The 18,776-nt window shown below is 45.8% G+C and overlaps 1 protein-coding gene across 1 annotated transcript; it reads left to right on the top strand.

The window, feature by feature from the left end:
- Window positions 1-17,823, top strand: ARHGEF33 (Rho guanine nucleotide exchange factor 33). The gene is made up of 14 exons (XM_052672721.1): window positions 1-108; window positions 997-1,161; window positions 2,499-2,620; window positions 3,473-3,615; window positions 4,881-4,940; window positions 6,122-6,337; window positions 6,988-7,117; window positions 8,360-8,492; window positions 9,402-9,485; window positions 10,294-10,377; window positions 11,133-11,281; window positions 11,951-12,109; window positions 13,459-14,220; window positions 15,947-17,823. The coding sequence occupies exons 1-14, from the start codon at window positions 82-84 to the stop codon at window positions 16,083-16,085; spliced, it is 2,373 nt and encodes a 790-aa protein (XP_052528681.1). The 5' UTR covers window positions 1-81; the 3' UTR covers window positions 16,086-17,823.
- The last annotated feature ends 953 nt before the right edge of the window (window positions 17,824-18,776 follow it).

The following is an 18,776-nucleotide window of genomic DNA, read 5'->3' as shown; positions in this document are numbered from 1 at the left end:
CAGGACTCAAGCGCCTGAGTTCCCCGGGGTGGCTGTCCTCTTACCATCAGTGCTCCTGTTTTGGACTCAGTTTATAACCAGATGTTAGGCCGAATTTCTGTTGTAAAGGTAAAAAACACTGGTACTGAAGCGCCTTGGGCCGTGACCTCACTGTGGGCTTTGTGCAGGCAGAATGAGTGCCTTGCTCACAGCAGTGGGGGCAGAATTGACAGCCCAAGCTACCCCCAGAGAGGGCGTCCCTGCTTGGCCTTCCACAAGCTGCCTGCCTCCCCTCACTGCCCACCTCCAAATCTGCCTTGTCTGCTTGCTGTGCCAGCCTGGCTCTCCCTGCTCTGTCTCCTGCTTCGCCCAGCTGTCAACCGGCTGCCTCCAGCTTAGGTCATGAGGTCTTCCAGCAGTGCTAGGGCCTCTAGAGAAAGAAAACAGGGATTGTGGGCACAGTGTCTATGCTAGAGAAATACCCCCCAGCTCCCCTCCCTCTAAGAATTAGAGAGCTGTCTCCTTCCCTAGAAAAGGCCCGCTGACAAAGAACAAAGCTTCACAGTCCTCTGAGTTAGGTTAGGTCTGACCAGGCACCAGCCCCATCAGCATATGCGGGAGGAGGCTTTGCTCAAACATGGCTGTATTGATCGCTCAGCTGCTTCTGGCACTGATAACCTGGCTGCTATTATTGCAAAGTGCTTGGCATGTTTCAGGCTGTCCCCTCCTTCTGGAGACGGACAGGCTGCAAACCTGCCAGGGAGCCTGGAAAAACTCTGGGTCCAAAAAGGGGCACATTGATTGCCCAACACAAACATTTCCTACTGTGTACTGTGGCTGCAGCAGGAACCAAACCTCCCCCCATGCCTCCCAGCCATGAAAGGAGAAAGAGAACAGCACCTTACAGGAGGGATGCACCTAGCCTCCATGCCAGTCTGAACCAGGGGTGACTCTTGGGGACACAACCATCTTCTTCTAGGATAAGAGGCTGTACCACTGCGTTTGTGGTTCCTCTAGTTGCAGGCATTAGCCTCTGAGTTGAAGGCGGGTTTCACAGAAGCGATGCAGGAGCTGTCACGAATCCAGCATGGCGAGTACGCCTTGGAGGAGAAGGTCAAGAGCTGCCGCTGTGCCATGGAAGAGAAAGTGGCTGAGATGAAGAACTCCCTCAACACCTTCAAGGTAGGAGTGTGACTGGCAGAGGGCTGCATATGTGCCCCTCTATCTTGGGTGGCAAGGAGCTCTCACCTGCTTCCATCAATCCTTCTTGTACACAAAGAAAATGAGCTGCAATCATTTCAGATGCATCTGGAGCAGCACCATCAGCTCTGTGTCTCCTTCCAGACCTGGAGTTCCAACTCCAATGTAATCTGTGCCCTGGCCTACACAGCCTTCTTCAGGAGCAAAAGAGACCCTTGCTCTGGGCTGCACATGCAACATGCATACAGCATGCTCATAGGCAGTCAGCCACTGTGCCATAGCTCTCCCTGGGCCAGGTCTCCTGCACTTCCTGCAGAAACCAAAGCTGCTGGGGACCAGGGAATGAATACGTAATGCCAAAGCTTTTGAAGTTGTTCATTCCCACACGGTTGTGAGGAAGTGCTGCCTGGTTTGATCCGGCCCATGAGGATTAGAAACAAAGGACTGGGGAAGAGAGCCTACCAAGAGGGCTCGATGTGCACTTCAAACCAGTCAGCATCTCCATGCAGAAACTGGACAACTGCCTGTGAGGAGGCAGGCTGAGGAACTGTTTTATTGTTTTAATGGTAAATTTTCCCCATGGGGTTTTGCTGAGTCAGTAATACCTTGTGAAGTTAAAGAGGGCTGGAAAAGCCCGTATGCCCCCATGATGGGAAGAGATGGACAGCACCAGGCTAAAGGGGCTCTGTGGGCCCAGCTGAACAAAAGCACGAGGGCATGTAGCAGAGGTTTCAAAGCAGACAGAGGTAGGGTTATCCAAGATGTTGTTATAGGGGAAAAAATGGTTTTAAAATCCAGATACAAGGAGTTATTCAAGCAAAAGGAGGTGCAAAAGCTGATCTTCCTCTGCCTCATGCCTATGCTGACTGTCTAAGCACTGAACTCCCAGTGAAGTCGCTTCCTTGCTCAGGGAAATCCCTCTTTCAGTTTACAAGAAATAATTTAAGTCTCGATGAAACTTGCAAGAACTTCATGCATAAAGAGAACTCTACATACATATAAAGCTTGGCTGAAACTGCCCAAGGGAGGATGTGCTGACAGTGAGACACACACATGAGGTTAGAGCAGGTCTCCTTTCCTTCAAAAGCCAGGCTAAAAAGGCAGTTTCAAGGCCCTATTTTAACTATTAGTGGATGAAGCCCTACATCTTTATCTTCTACCAGTGTCATAACCACATATACATACAGTGATCTTGCAAAGGAAAATCACAGAGATACCCTCCTGAAGCACCTCTAGTCCACACCAGCCAGCATTCAAAGCTGTGCTCTGTAAGGCTGATGGGCACAGTTGGAACGCTTGTGCTTTTGCTTGTTTCTCAGGAGGAACTCAGTGATGCGAAATCAATGATCGAAGAAATCAGTGCCAAGCAGGAGGAAATGCAACAGAAAATTGAGCAGCTGCAGCAGGAGAAGCGGCGCGAATCACGGAAAGTGAAAGCTAAGTAAGAGCCTGAGCTCCAGGACTCTGGACGTGCTAATGAGTGGTGGTGTGCATTTTGTTTATTTCCTTACAGTTCAATCTCTTAATCTTTTCCTAGCTGGACATACATATAAACCTCTGTAATTACTGGCAGCTCCAGCCCTCAGTTCCCTCCTGGCTTTTAGACACCTCTGCTGCAGAGCAAATACAGCACATACACATCAAGATAGCCCCAGCAGCCCTCAGGGAAATCAAGTCCTGGTGAAACAGTCAGACCTGCTAGGGATATATTATGGCAGGAATCAAACGTCAGGAGCCCTCACTGTTAAAAGCTATTGCTAAGCTATCTCCATCCAGACAACAGCACTACAGTATTCCTCCCCTTCTCCTGCTGTCAAGCGCACAAGACTCTGTGTGATCCTGGCAGTGCAGTCACGTCTTGCTTTCCTGCCTCCAATCTCTTCTTCTTCAAGCAAGGATACAGCAGCATATCTGAACACTACTGTTACTGTGAATAGGCAGACTGCTCATCCACTCTGGCCCTGAATAGCCTCTCTCGATGATGGATGCACAGCTGCCTTGATGCAAATACTTTGCAAATCTAGGCTAGCCCCTTAGCTAATTACGCCATTTAATTAGATGAAATATGCTCTGCAAAAGAACAGAAATAACCTTCTCCTACAGTCAGTGAAATTACTTCCATAATATTGTTCATGAACTGAATGCATCAAAGCCAACTCCTTTCCTCATCTTTGCAGGAGCTATCCTTTTTCTGACTGTGCTTGTACTCATACTGTTGTCAGCCACAAGTGTAGCATAGCTTCTCCTGTAGCATTCATGTTTTCTAGCTGTCTCATTCTTTCTGTTTGTACAGAAGAGCACAGAAGGACGATCACAGCTCACAAACAGTGCCTACACCTCTCCAGGGCAGCCCATTTCGATCCATAAACCTCCCAGAACCTGTACTGATCAATGAAGATTTTACAAGTCTTTTGCACAACGTGACTTATGAAAAAGGTAGGAAAGAGAATAGGTAAGTGCAGTGCCTTTCTTAGGAAAAAAGTCCAGAAAAGGTCACTAGATTAAGAGGGTACTGAGTTTTGCTCAGGTGCCAACAGCAGAAAGAGAATGGAGCTGCTCCCTGTAGCAGCATGGCTCCCAGGTCTGTGCACACAAGTCCACGTTGTGTCTCGAGAACTCAAGCATGGCTTTAACGCTGGCCTGGATTCAGGAGATGCTGCTCTGTTAAAGTTGCCCCCAAAGCCATTCCTCACTTACTCCAAGGAAAAAGGAACTAGGCTGGATCTTATCCCCTGTAACACTCATGACACACACTCAACTGAACAGAAGCCCTGATGGAAATACTACAGCTTGTCAAGTTGTTTTCATGCTAGGGATCAGGGCACAGAAGGGAGGATCACAGGGATTGGGCTGTCAGAGAACACCTAGTGTGGCATTAGGGGGACACTTGTGGTTGATTAGGGTGGTAGGAGCTGGAACATACACACACTACTAGGGGCAACACTGTTCTTTGCTAGCTATGAAAGCTGCTGACCCTTAGGATTAAGGTTATACTTTGCTCCAGGAAAACAATGCCAACTGCTAAATGCTTATGAAGTCTGGAATCAAAAACAGGTGATGGCCCAGTGCCTTTTTTCCTATAACTAACTTGGAGGGGTTGGGGGAGGAGTCTAAGCTTGTCTTTCACCTTCCTGCTCTACACAAGGAAGACACCAAAACCATACACATTTAAAATATTAACAAAGGCACAGAGTCTGGAAGAAAACTCTGTACTGTCTTTTCCTCTGTTCAGCTCACCTTCTGCCCTTCCTTGAGCCCTCTCCCTTAAATCCCTCACTGCCCCTCTTTCTTTCCAGTCATCTCACCCCTCCATCACTCTTCAGTAAGCTCTTTATCACCCTCAAATAGCAGCTGTGTCTCTATGTCAGGTATCAGTCCTTTTGTTCTGTCTGCTGGGTGTCATCTACCAAAGGGCACTTCCTGAGCAAAGACAAGCCAGGATTACTCAGGCTCTAAGGTGAGACAGCAATGAGCACAACAGAAACCCCGTGTTAGCCTGCCTAAAGGTGCTACTGACACAAAGATCATGAGAAAAGCCACAGCAAAACGGAGCAGCTTTTTCTCCCATGGAGGAACTAACAGGGATATTCCCACTCCTAAAATGTGAAGGGCTAGAGGATCTAACCACACTGACTGGGTTTGGAAGGAGGAAGCCTACTCTACAACTATCTTCTCTCATGTTTTCCTTTGCTTTTCAACAGTGTCTGACACCAGGATCATGCCGATAGGAGAAGGAAGTGTGAAAGTCCTAGGAGGTCCAGGTAGGAATAAACTGAACTGCTGAAAAACAATGATTCAATGACAACACTTACTTTACTTTACACTTTACTCAGTAAATGTTTTGAGGGATGCATTTCTCAGGAACAACTTTCACACTTTGCCATGCACCTTCATTTTCATATTTGTAGCTGAGATGTCAGGGTAAATGTGCATCCCTGAAGCACCAAATAACTGGTGCAAATGCAAAGCATTGATGTTCAGCAGGAAAAGCCTTTTTGATGCTGCTACCTTTGCAGGCTGTAAGTGCCTTTGCAGAAAGGAAGAGTAGAGGCTTATTATGGCAAAGAATAATTGGAGAGCCATTCTGCCACTTGGGAAGAGATGGCCTTTGCAGTGACTACATACTAGCAGATCTGTTGAAACAATTATTTACTCATTAGCTTCCAAACGGACTTCTCCTAGAGATGCCTGAATAGTAGCAGAGAAGTTTCTCCAGCAAAAAGAAAAAAGAGTAATAACTTAGTGACAAACTTAATAAGGATGTGGTCCTGGCCAGCAAAAGGACACATGAGAACAACTGCCAGATGCCTGCACTGTTCACTTGAAGCATTTGCTGTTCATGATAGCTCTTCTTGAATCCACTTGAAGGAAAGAGAGAACAAACATTACAGAATGGTTCACTGCAACCCAAATTCAAAAGATTGTCATTAAAGCAATTTCAGACCAATGGCACTGATGTACCCTCTCCAGTACGTTCTCTGTGATTTAATAGCCTCAGACTACCAATCCTGCTGCTTGCATGATCACTAATGAAAACTTTAAGAGCTATGACAATGTACACCCATTAAGAGGGACATTTGAATCTTAATTACAATGATACTTTTTTTCTTCTCACAATACCTTTCAGCCAACCTGTTGTATTACCAAGTCCTTAAATGTCCCAAAACCATAGAGTGCAACACACTAGGAACACATATCTTATTTGGGCAGAAAATAAATGCTGGAAGAAAGCAAACTTTGTTCTGCAGAAGGGCTCACCAGTTGCACTTCCATTTTTTGTCGTAAATGAATTCCAAATGACTCCACCACCACTGAAGCACTGAGAATACTTCAGATTCCTTCTCCTTTAGATGGGTAACAATGCAGGTTTATCTACAGCTAGAGCATAATGAACTAACGTCAGCTAAGATGTCACACTCCATGCAGCTGTCTGTCATTGCAGGAGCAGCCATAGAGACAGAGGACAGCCTCAAGCCTTCGCTGTCAGCAGATGGTCAGACAAAGGTGCATCTGCAATCAACAGTATGGAAGCAGCCCAAAGACACCAAGGACTGGGGAGATGAATACATTTCCAAAGAGCAACCAGAAAGAGGGAAAGACGTGGGCCAAAGCAGATACAGTTCAGCAGACAACATTATATGTGAACCCTCTTTGGCTGGTAAGGACAGAGGGGCACACAGCTGCACTCACCTGGCATGAGCTGCTAATCACCTTTTACGGATGGAGACATATAAGGCAGTTTTCCCTGGTTGGAGGAAATGTCTCAGAGTTTCCTGTCTCCATAACTTCTGTTTTTTCCACTTGCTGGTTAGTTCTATCAGACAATACACAAATATGCTCTGCACTCCAGACACACATGCCCCCTTCCAAGACTTGCCAGGTTCAGAATATTAGTAGGGCTGTTGACAGTGTAGCTAGTTATGGGGGTAAAAAATACAACTTCTTGTTCTGTGGGAAACTGGATCTGAATCCTTGGCATGAGTTGTTTTGCTTTTGATGACTTGTTTTTTTTTTTTTCCCAAAATCTTGGGGGGAAACTAGAACTCACAGGGCAGAACACATTTGTGTTGGAGCCTTCTTAGCAAGCAGTGTGACTCCAATCATCCTGGAGCACACTGTAGCATTAGGCTACAACTTGGTATTTTGGGTAAAGCTAACACAAACGCAGGACGTTGATCTTCTCTGCAGCAGTTTCTCTTCATGATTTAATGCCAGATCCCCAGGTGAAATGCACTCCAACATGAGGGAGGCTGTCCTTGAGGTCAGCATTTCCTTACTTTTTTAAACTTAAACATTATTTTCTGGAAGCCAAAAGGCAGAACATCGCTTTGGAGCTGCTGGAGTCAGAGAGGAAGTATGTCATCAACCTTTCCCTTATCCTGAAGATCAAGGCAACATTGCAAGGACCAGATGTGAAAAGGAGCACCAAAGAGAGAAGGTATTTCCGTTTAGTGTGCTCTCTCTTTTGGGGAATTTTCTTCAGTCTGTTCTTTCTGATTCACCCTCTCTCCTGCTTTTCTTTTATTCACACAGAGATCTTTAAACACTTATAAGTCATTTCTTGTTAAAAACTGGAGGCACTGAAAGGTCTTTGCTGCGATTAAAGACTTTTCCTGCCTGTCTTTACATCCCAAGCCCTTCCATATCCACTTCAGTCTCCTGGGTCTTATCAGTCTTCTTTTCCTCCTTCTAATTTGTCCTGCCTGAGTGGGAACAAAGCTTGTGCATGTACTGCTTCTCCCAGTCTACAGCTCCATTTCTACAGGTTAATGTAGGTAATAAGCCCCTTGCCAGTAGCTGCCATTCATCAAGTATCAATATGTATACACAACTCGCATGTATTTACATAGATATATGAAATCTGTGGGACTGACCTAGGTCCCACAATTCAAAACAGTTTTTTTTGCTACATTATTTCCCATGAGGAGATAGTTCTTACAGTTCTCCCCATTCCTCAGTTTTAGCCAGGGAGTTCCCGGTCCTGAGCACATCTGTGGTGCCAACTGCATGGTAGCTCTCTTTTTCTTCTCTTTTCACCATCCCTGGGAGTCATTTGACCAAAGTCCACTGTGGAACATGTAGTTGATGTGGACTCAGTTAAGCAGTTTCATGACAGATAACACGAACTGTAATGTGATAGTTTCAAGTTTGTTTTTACTTTTACTCTTTTTCTCCCTGGGAACTTCTCATCTGAGAACACTTTGATATTTGATATCATCCTGATTATGGATGAGATCAGGACAAAATAACAGAAAGGAAGTAGGGCATTTTGACCAATATTGCATCAAAGGGCTTGACAAATGATGCAGTGTACAAATTTGGGAAGCATTCCTCCAAGCACCCTATGGGATGGCTCACAATCACAGTCCTGCTCCATTAGCCACAGAAGTCTGGGCTTTTCAGTTCTGCAAATTCCAGCCAGCTACAGAGTATATTGGAGAGCCAGCCTAGGAAACCTTCAAAACACTCAATAATAGTCCACTGGAGAAGGTACCTGTATGTACGTAGCAGCCTGCTACAGCCCTGTACATAACAAGGCTTCTTGGTGCAGGCAAGCCTAGGAAGGCTTCCAGGTGTAAAGCAAGCCCATGCTGACCACTCATGAATGCAAACTTCAGCAGTGCATGCTTAAGGCTGAGCTTGTGCTCTCTGTAACCAGTCTGATATTGCCTCCTTTCAGTTTCTTCCCCAATTCTTTGCGGTACCTGGTCCAGCAGCATGTCGATTTACTTCACGCTCTCCAGGAGCGAGTGCTGAGCTGGCCACGCCAAGGAATTCTAGGTGACATCTTCCTGAAGTTAACAAATGATGAGGTATGTTATACAATCTCTGGACTCTTCCGTTGTGATGCATGACAAGGTGCTGATGGCCCATCAGTGAGCCAAGACAGAAGAGCAGCAGAATGGCAGTACTGTGAAGCTGCAGCTACAGCAATGCCTTTCTGCCACTCTCTTTTAAGTGCAGCCTCAGTACACGGTAGCCCCCTCTGGTTGCAGCTCCTCTTGGTCAGGATATCCACATGCCAGACTCACCTGGAGCTCCACAGGGCCACAGCACAGTGCAACAATGATAACACATTGACAAAGATGAACAATAATACATAATAATGCATGAATCCCAGACCTGGCTGGAGAAGCCACATGTGAGCCTTGACAGCTTAGGTGTCTGTATTCACAGTGGAGGTGTGAAAAGAGCCTAAATTTTTCATACATTCCTCTCCTCCAATATATTTTGCTCAGTTTTGATAAGCAGGTAGGCAGGTCTCATTCTGTATTGGTTTGTAGCTCCCAGTAAAACAGCCCTGTCACTGTTGCATTACAATGTCTATTTCTCCAGAGGCAAAGCCTCTCCTTTTCAAGGTGAAGGGTTCTGCCCAAACCACAGCAGGAACTTTCCTAGAAAGATGTGTAAAAACTGCTCTGATGCTTTATGAATTTTAAGACTCATAAGAAAAGCTTCTTCCTCACCAGCCTCCCAGCATCTCCTGCCTGCTCTGGTGTTTTACACATTGTGCTCAACAGCTGATCCATCTTACTAAATAAGCCTCTCTTATGAAATCCAGAGCCCTGAAGCTCTGCACAGTTAGTAGCTCTGCTGCAATCATGAGCTCCCAGGAGTGATGGGGGAGTCAACAGTTTATTGTGCTGGCTGTCTCTGTGACAAATATTTCTCTTGAGTTTCTTTGTTCTTTTTGTTGTTTTTATTTTTCCCCTGTTTATAAGAACAATTTTCTGGACTACTACGTTGCTTACCTGAGGGACCTGCCAGAATGCATCTCCCTAATCCACGTGGTGATCTTGAAGGAGGTAAACTTCCTGCCTGCTTCACAGATGCATAACAGTAACGTGCATGCTTGGCTTTCTTCCTGCTGTGCTTTTCCAAGAAAGGACTTCACTGCAAATCTAGTTGTTCTGTCATCAGTGTCAGTTTCCTGAATGTGTCCATGGCTGACAGGCACCTACAAAAAGCAGCTTTAACACAGTAACCGCTGTGTGTAATGAAAACTGTATTTACACTGAGACACAGAACCTCTGATCAAACCATGCACACACTATCCAGATCTGCTCTGGCTGAACAGAATGTCTCTGACGCAGAAATTGTCCAAACAGGGACAGCAAAACTGAGGCTGTAAGTGCTGAAGTGCTTCTTGAGGGAGAAAACACCCTGAACTTCTCAGCTTTAGACATCTGCTCTCTCACATTATTAATTCTTGGTTTAAACGAGGGAAATAAAGGTAGTTTTAAAGTGCAGGAAGTAAACCACAGTAACTTCCTTCCAAGACATCCTAAGAAGTCAATCTCATTTTCTTCAGTTCCGTTTGGGACTTCATTGTGAACAGCAGTGTCTACCTAGACCTTGCACACAAACTGACTAGCATGCTTCAGATATACACCCCTGCTTAATAATGCCGAGTGTCTCCTGCAAATAATCCTCTGCTATTGCTTGTGGAAGAGTGAAGATCACTGCATTATCACAAGCAACCACCACTTGGCTGCTGTGCTTCTGTGAACTGCTGTAACCACTTATGGTAAAGCACTTGTTAACGCCCAGAACTATCTGAAAGCAGACGTTTCATGGATGAGAGAGACTCTGAAGGTGCTTTCTCTATTTCAGGTAGAAGAAGAAATCAAATCCGATCTCTACATTCTGTTCTTCCATATAGTCCAGCGAATCCCTGAATACCTAATTCATCTACAGGTAGGGTCCCAGGATGGAAACTGCCGTGCTTAACTGTTATAACAACACATGACTTAACTCAGAACTGGGACATGGGTCTGTGCATCTACAGGGCTTCTGGCTAACTCAGCAGGCTCTGCAAAGGAAAAAAAGACCAACCACCACCACCAAAAATGAAAAGAAAAGCCAGCTGACAGTGCCTGATTTTCATTTCATACCTGAAATGTTTTTCTGTTTGCCATTTTTGCCATTTGACCTGACAGAACCAAGCCTTCCCCTGGGCAGCCAAAAGTTTTGTAATTAACTCCAGTAAGAGAGCTAGCCTCCTTGCTGAGTTGTCCACATGCATTTTAGCTTTTGACGACTAAGGCTAGGAGTTAAGAAATTTTCTTATGCAGAGCTTCCTTAAAAACACAGTTTTGCTTCACAGGAGGATAATCTGAATTGTACTGAAACATTTCAAAGAAGGCAAATGTCACAGAGCCCTATAAAAACCAAGAGATTGGTTTACTTCTCCAATACTAAGCTCAACCAGTGGATCACCGCCATCTCCCACGGTTACATTTATGGTGGTCACTCATGTATTTGCACTGTAACAGTAGATTGCAGGCCCTGTCCAAGTCTTTCAGAAACTGGTGCTGCCTAGAAAAGCTCCCACAGCACGTAGGGCAATGTCATGTGTGCTCCACAGTGTTAATTCACAGTCCCAAAAAGCACCTTTTCCCCAGTAAGGGCAAGGATATCCTTCAAACTGCCTACTCTCCTCTGTGCCCCAGAATGTCCTGAAGTTCACGGAGCAAGAGCATCCTGATTATTACCTGCTGCTGGTGTGTGTGCAGCGTCTCCGGGTCTTCATCTCACACTACAGCCTCCTCTTCCAATGCAATGAAGATCTGCTTATACAGAAGAGGAAAAAACTGAAGAAGTAAGCACAACAACAGCTCATTCTCTCAATTACAAGGGAAGGGGAGGTGTGAGGCCAGCCCAGTAGCATGGGGCTTTTGTCCTAGACCAACAGTGCATTACCCACTTGAAATAAAACTAAGCCCTGTGCATATGAATGCTGGAAAAAAACCACTATTGCTATTTCTCCTTCAAACTGAGGTCAGATTTGCTGTGAGTCTTTCCACCTAAGTTAAATGAAACAGTTTAATCTTTCTATAGCAGCCAACATGCATTACAACATTGCCATTGCTTTAGGGAATCAAAAGTTGGCCCCCAGCAGGAGAGTACATTGAAATTAGCTGCCTCAGCAGGTCAGGGTATAGGTGAACGCCCAGCCCATGTCCTGAAGCCCATTACAGGCTAAGCAAAAGATAGAGAGAGTAGTGCTTTCTGTTTTTACTGGGGGAGGGAAAAAATAATCCATAATTGCTGGGAAGGGGTTGTTTTTAAGGGAGGCATTAAGAATGGGACAGGAAGCAGAACCCCTTGCTGACCGGGATAGACAAGGTGGAATAGATCCTTCCTCTGGGTGGGAAGAGATGCATGGGAATATTAAGGACCCTTCCAGCCCTGTTTTCTTTGATCTTACTTGCTCGTGCTCATTCCCTGCCTTATTTCTTAGCACGACGATGGATTTCTCCTCCCTCAGGTCATCCCTGGTGAAGCTGTACAAAGGTCTCACTTCCCAGTGCACGAGCCAAGAGGTTTCTCCAACACCCAGCACAGCCTCTATCCGTGACAGCGGGATTCACTCCGAAGAGGCAATGCAGTCATTCCAACCAGCACCTTCCTCTGGCACGACAACCCCGTAAGCCATATTGTCCTAGCAGAAGGCTTTCAAAGCAGGCTGAAAACTCTTTCCTCACCCATACACTATGCCAGTGACACTCTCTAGTAGACTGTCATTTCCAACACTGCTCCCTGTGTACATGCAGAGATGAAGGGCTGGCTATCTCCTTCCTGCTATCCACTGCCATGGCTTACTAGCAGGCAGTGTTCCAGAACTCTGCCCACAGTTGCCAGTGCTCTTGCTAGCTGTCTGCATACTGGGGAGAACATGTATTTGGTAAGGATGGCATCAATGTGCAAAGCTGCACTTTGTGTTATTCACTGCTGTCAGCATCACAAAAGCTAGGGAACATGACCAAGGATTCTGACAAGTAAAAAAGGTGTCCTTTTATACAACGAAACCCACTATCACAAGACATGAGCCTATGTAAGTTCAGAAAGTTACAATAATAATTAAAAGAACCCTGTATTCTTTGGCCATTGAGAGTTGCCAGAAGAGATGATGAATACTAGCACACTAAGACTTGACTATTTCTAACGTAAACAATTTGTGGCTGTTGTGTTTTCTTACGTTATTTAACAAGAGTTTGGCTCTATCTTTCTCAGAGTCCCTCAAGTAGTAGTATTGTTAAATCAAGCTTTAGCCTCCTTTTCCCCAGACTACCCAAACCAATCTTCTTTCTGCCCAAAGTCACTCCAGGCTCCTGCCTTGGGAGCCTCAGCTGACACCTCCCCACCTTCCCTACATGAATCTCAAACCAGGAATCCAAGATGGGCCCAGATGGGACCTCGTAAGCACTGAGCAGAGGTGGGGGAAAAACAGCTCCCCAGATGCTGCCAGACATGTAGCTCATAACACAGCTCTGGACAAGGTCTGCATCCTCTGATGCAAACTCTGTAAGAGCTCTCCAAGTATTCCCAAAACACTCCTGGGGACAGAGTTCCACCACAAGAGAGGAACCTAAACCAACTAAAAAGAAAGTCAGACCACAGGAAAATAAGACGTAGCCCCACTACAAAAAAAGGGGAAGGAGAGTAAAAATCGAGAATGAGGATGAACAGGAGAAAGAAGCACCAGTTGGTATTTCCTCTGTTTTTATACATTTTTTTTAATGGTTTAAATTAAAATGTCAGTGAAAGTCCTTAGACAAGGACTTCCACCCTGTCTGTGGAAGCTTGCTCCTGCTAACCTAGCTAGGTGATTTTTAGTAGCAGCAGCGTTACTCTTCTCCAACATATTAAAACAATTTGGGGTCATAAAGACAAGAGAACTGGGTGGGAGTAAGGTGGGGAGAGATGTTTCTGTAGTCCTCCAGTATTCCACTTTCTTCTGTGTTTTTTTTTTTCTTTTTTTTTTTTTATTTTAAGGCATTTGTTGCCTCAGATGAAGAAACCTCAGCCAACTGTCCTGGAGAACATCCAGGCTGTAAAGCCCCCCGACTGGGAAATGGAAAGCAGAAAACACGAGAGGCCAGAGAACATCCTTGCATCCTCTCAGCTCACTGAGCAGGAACTTAAGGCTCTGACAGCTCCTTTACAATCCATCCCTGAAATGGAGTATGAAGCACCACCTGCCGATGCGGTGGGAAACCCAGAGAGAGCCATCAGGACCTCTGTGGAGCTGCTGCAGGATGCGAGGAACTTTGCGCCAAGCTATGAAGAGTTTGATTACCCTGGGGAAGTCTTCACCATGCCAGGTCCCTATGAAGATGATACTTTCCAAAATCTTGCTCTCTTTGAGAATTGCTCCCCAGCCTCCTCAGAATCCAGCTTAGACATTTGTTTCCTTAGGCCTGTTAACTTCACATCAGAACCAGAGAGGACAGATCATGCCTTACAGCCACTGCCTAAGAGCAGTACTCCTGTGAGCAGCAGCACTTACAAGCGTGAGATGTTCCACAGCAAAGGCAAGCAGCTGAGCAGGTCTCTGAAGGAGCTGCCGAGGAGCGCTGAGGGTGTGAGCTCCAGACTCTACAGCACACGGAGCAGCAGTGGGAGCCGGCTGCAGCAGAAGCAGGAGAGGAATGTCCAGCCTCACTTGATCTCAGCCTCATCTCGAAGCTCCCAAAGGAGCTACTTCCCCCCACAGAGAGGAGCGGGTGAAAAACCAAGCTTTTTGGAAGTAAGGAGGCTTAAATAGGAGGAGGAAAAAAAAAAAAAAAGGCACATGGTGGTGCAGAAGCAGCAAGATAAAGATCTGAGATTCAGTTAGGGCAGAACTTGCCAAACTAGCTTCCAAGTTCACACATTCAAAGCCCTCATTTGCATGTATGTGCCCAAGGGAGGGAACACAACACAGGACAGCTGCTTTTCAAACACATCTTCCCCATGGACAAACACGGGCTTGAGGCACTCAGCTGGCTAAGTGACAGTGAGACCACTCTTGAGAGGAGCTAGCCTCTCATGCATCTCTAGCTGTCACTGAGCTTCCCCCATGAGAAAATGGTCTACCTCATCAGGGTGGTTAAGCATGTGCAAAGCAGTTCAAAATGAATAGAGGGTGGCACCCAGTTAAGCATGTGTCTTCTAACCTGCTACAAGGAGAGCTGGGTTGAGAAAACTGATGGATTTAGTATCAGATCCTCATTTGGTACAAACCAGGATGACTTTGCTGAGCTCAACCCATTTATTCATCTAAGGATCTGGTCCATCGGTTTTGCTGCACCTGTGTTTGTTGGTGAACCAGTAAGTCTATGGAAAACTGGGCAGGGCCCAGCAACCATGTCTCTGTCCCTCAGACAGCCACTGACACAGTAGGCAGCACTCCAGCTCTTCAGGGACATCAGATACAGCAGGAATGTCTCTGTAGCTTGCAGTGCCTGCTCTGTCAGCTTTGGGCTTGTGCAGTCAGGGAAGAAAACCCCAAATGGACATCCAGGCCCCAGTTGAGGCTTCTTTGAGAAGGGGCTGAGAGTGCTGTGATGTCTTTAGTACACTTCCTCAGTGACACCTAGAGAAACACCTACCTGCTCAAACAAGACAAGGTGCAGTTGAGTATGTAAATGTAGATAATGATAAAAGGAAATTTCCAACAATTTGTCTGGAAAGGCAGTAGGGAAACTTCAAAAGAGAAAAAAAATATGAGTGAATAAAGGAGGTGGTAGAACAGGGTGACAAGGCAAAGAAGAGCTGTGGGGACACAGCCCGCTCAGAAACAACAGCCTGTGGGCTGCCTGGCACTCATATGCACAGATCTATGCCCCACAGCAGGGTGCGGATAGGGAGCAAGTCCCAAATCACAGGTCACGTTCATCCCCACAGAGCAATAGAGAGACCACTGTGTGGTGGTGGACAGAACAGTCCCCCGAGCAACACTGAGGGGAACTCCGCTCTCTCCTGAAAGGGGAAGAGATATTTTAAAGGCGTATTACCACAATGTGTGTGTGCTACCAAAGCTTCCTGCACCACAGATGTAAAACCAGGGAGCAGCAGAGTCAACAGAAGAGTCTTTCACATCGTATCAACTCAGGAAGCCTCCCAGTCCTGGGGTAAAGAGCTCATGAGCAAGGAGGAGTTGGGAAGAACCTACTCCTTCAACTCCTCATGCTGGCTTGCACCCTTGCTGACAAAAGAAGGGGCTGGTAAGACCACCTAAACCAAAATCTAGCAAGGAAGGCTCCAGTTCCCTCTAAGAGTGCTTCTCTCTCCAGTCCTCTGCCAATGCCTCAGATTCAGAGCCAGCAACAAGCTCTATGTAGAGGTACCAATGCTGCTGAGGCCCAAGTGATGCATTGTCTCCCAACCTTGCCAGCACCTCCTGACCCACCAAGTCCCTCCTAGCAGAGAGAGAGAAAAAAAGAGAAGGGGACAAGGATGTGAGGTTGCAAATGCTGGTTAAATTGTCTTTTCCCTTTTAGGAGCTCCATGCAGAAGACAACACCAGGTTCTGCCAGAAGGATGACAATGAGCAAACATCCTTCAGCGACCACAACCCACGGCACGAACCCAAAGGGGGTTTCCGGAGCTCCTTCCGCAAGCTCTTCAAAAAGAAATAAGCAGCCCCAAGAAAGGCAGGCCACAGCCCAAGCACAACAGTACTTCCCTGGGTCCCTAAGGGTGGAGACAGACAGCAAGGTCCTGAGATGTCCCCTGATATAATAGGTGGAGGGATGGGAGAGAAGACTGTCACAAATGCGTCCTGCTCTTCCTAGCACAGGGGAGGGCCAGGCTATGGGTTCAAGCAAAGCTCAGCCAGCAGATCCAGTAAGCAGAGGAATTTGCTAGCTTTTACTCCTGCCTAATTTTCTTCAGAGTTTTTGAAAGCTTGGGCCAAATACCTCCATGTTCTCCTCCCCATCATCCCCCAAAACTGTTTTTTCGCCATAGATCTTCACTCTTCCCAATTCAAGCCAGGACTAGTTCAGGCTCACCCACAACAGACAGGTGCCTTGGCATCCTGGCCAGAAGTCCAAAATTCTTTTCTTTCCTCCACTTCCTGAAGAAAAAACACTATTGAAGATGTCTTCCAGAAGGCCAGATTACACTATCCAGCTGGTTTGAGAAGGTCTAATAAGCATCAGCTGAAGCACCTGGATTTTATTATTCTTAATCAGCACTGTCTTTTCTTTTGGACTGAGATCCTCTTCCACCTTTTAATCAACATGCTGTTTCTCAAACTGCCTCCTACTGTACAAATCTCTGCTCTTGCTGTCAGAATTGCCCAGGTCTCCACGCAGGGGACACAGGCTGTGCACAGGGCCTGCCACAAGAGACAAAGACTCTTCCACTCTCTACACTCACCATGGATTGACGCAGGTACTGACACAGTGGACTAGCATTGTGGCTCCTGGTCTGCAGTACATCTTAAGAGCATTCAGCCAGCTCTTTTTGACCTGACACCACTTTACAAGCCCCAGCACATGAAGCACCCCGCTATGGAGCAGATCTTCTAGAAAAAAATTGACACACAAGGGCAGGAAAGACAATGGTGCCTCATTTTTGAAGTCACAGCATTCCTTCAGGTGCAAGGACACTTCCTCCCACAACAAAGCCACATGCATGTCCCACCCACATCTCAAAGGACAAAGCCTTAGCAGTATTGTTCTCTGGACAAGCCTACAGATTCTGTTAAAAATACAATAAGGAAAGGGAATCAAAGCCCTCTGGCCTACAGCTCTCCCACAGTACTAACTGACTGCCCTTTCTTTTTCCTCCTCTGCTGGAGGGAAGAGGTAGCTGGAAAAAGGGTCATTTCAGCTAAAACAAAAGTAATTTCTTATTGCAATCAAAGTCTTCTCAGCATTCAGAGAAAGTGACTAGGATAAAACATCAGGGATTAAAATGTTTCAGTCTATGTCTGCTCGTTAGACTTTACTGCAGCCAAACTGAACTGAGAAATCCAATTCTCCTTCTGAAAAGCAAGAAGGTTATCTTCTTGGGCTTTTTCCTTTATCTTCCGCATTAAAAAAAAAAACAAAAAAAAAAAACCCAACAACAAACCCAAACCTCCCCAAAATAGTTAAAAGTTTTTAATTACAGAAAGAATTCAATCTCTTTCTCTCTCCCTCACACTTCGTTATATTATCAGTTCTTTGATCTCTCCCAGCTGAAGTGGCTCCACACTGACCAGCCACGACATCACCAAGACCCTCCTAGGACTTTCATAGGTGCCAACCCAGACAATGCATGCACTAGAAAGAGATGTGAAAGAAGAGCCAGGTACTTGTAACTGAGCCATCAAAGCCTGTTTGTTTTGCAAAGAAATAGTTAGAATTGATGGCTATTACTTCTATAGACAGGTCTACTTGTTTGTCCATGGAACCAGAGTTTTATCACAATGGATGGGTTTCCTTTCCCACCCTGCCCTGCCAAGATGTAGGTAAATATATCAGGAAAGGAGATGAGGAAAGGAAGAAGGAAGACAAAAGGCTGGAAATATATGAGCAGATGTATGCATAGTCTTGGTAGCTAGTAAAATGTGCAACTGCCCATCTCCACTCAGAGCATTCAGTCACAAGCTCTGGGGACACACACAGTGTCTGTGCCAGTAAGGGGCTCTCAGAACCACTGCTAAGCACTTTGCTGCCCTAGCCACAAGTGGTTACTCAGAGGCCACTGATAAGAACTGCTACACATGCCACCTAATGTGGCTCTCCCTTTTCTGTACAGACAAAAGCAAAGCAATGAATACTTTCTGTGACACCTGACACCCCTCACCTTGGGGATGATTACTTAGTGTTAGTCTTTAAAGAGATGGTGGGTTTGGAGACTGTGGTAACCATGGCATAAGAACATCCCAAAGAATTATTTGCATTTTAAATTTTAGGCCTGTAATGCACTAATGCTCTCAAGGGCTCTGATTCTTATATATTTGGGTAGCACATATAGAGATTTCTACTCTTCATAGAAGAAACTTGCTCCTCCACACTTGCCAGGCAGATGTCAGGCCAAAAAGAGGGCAAAGAGGAAAACCTGTGTTCTAAAATCTTCTGTGTAAGAAATCCTTCCAAAGTGGCAGACCCTTGCTTGTAAAATGCATATGGATTCTAGCTTCTGTTTTAGTCATTTAAGGCATGGTCAGAATTGATGGTTATTATTTCTGATTCTGTAAGAGTTCTTACTTACAGGCCTATACTCATCATTTGAGATGTCCTGAGTATTTCCTTGTAACTGCTCAGAATCTGCAAAATGTAAATAAAACCAGTGAATAAAGCTCAGCACCACAAAAGGTGCCTCTTGCAGGATGC

Source organism: Tympanuchus pallidicinctus, unplaced genomic scaffold (genome assembly GCF_026119805.1).
Source record: "Tympanuchus pallidicinctus isolate F22 unplaced genomic scaffold, pur_lepc_1.0 scaffold1, whole genome shotgun sequence".
Lineage (NCBI taxonomy): Eukaryota > Metazoa > Chordata > Aves > Galliformes > Phasianidae > Tympanuchus > Tympanuchus pallidicinctus.
The sequence above is the reverse complement of the archived record's forward strand: the minus strand, read 5'-3'. Positions and strand labels throughout refer to the sequence as shown.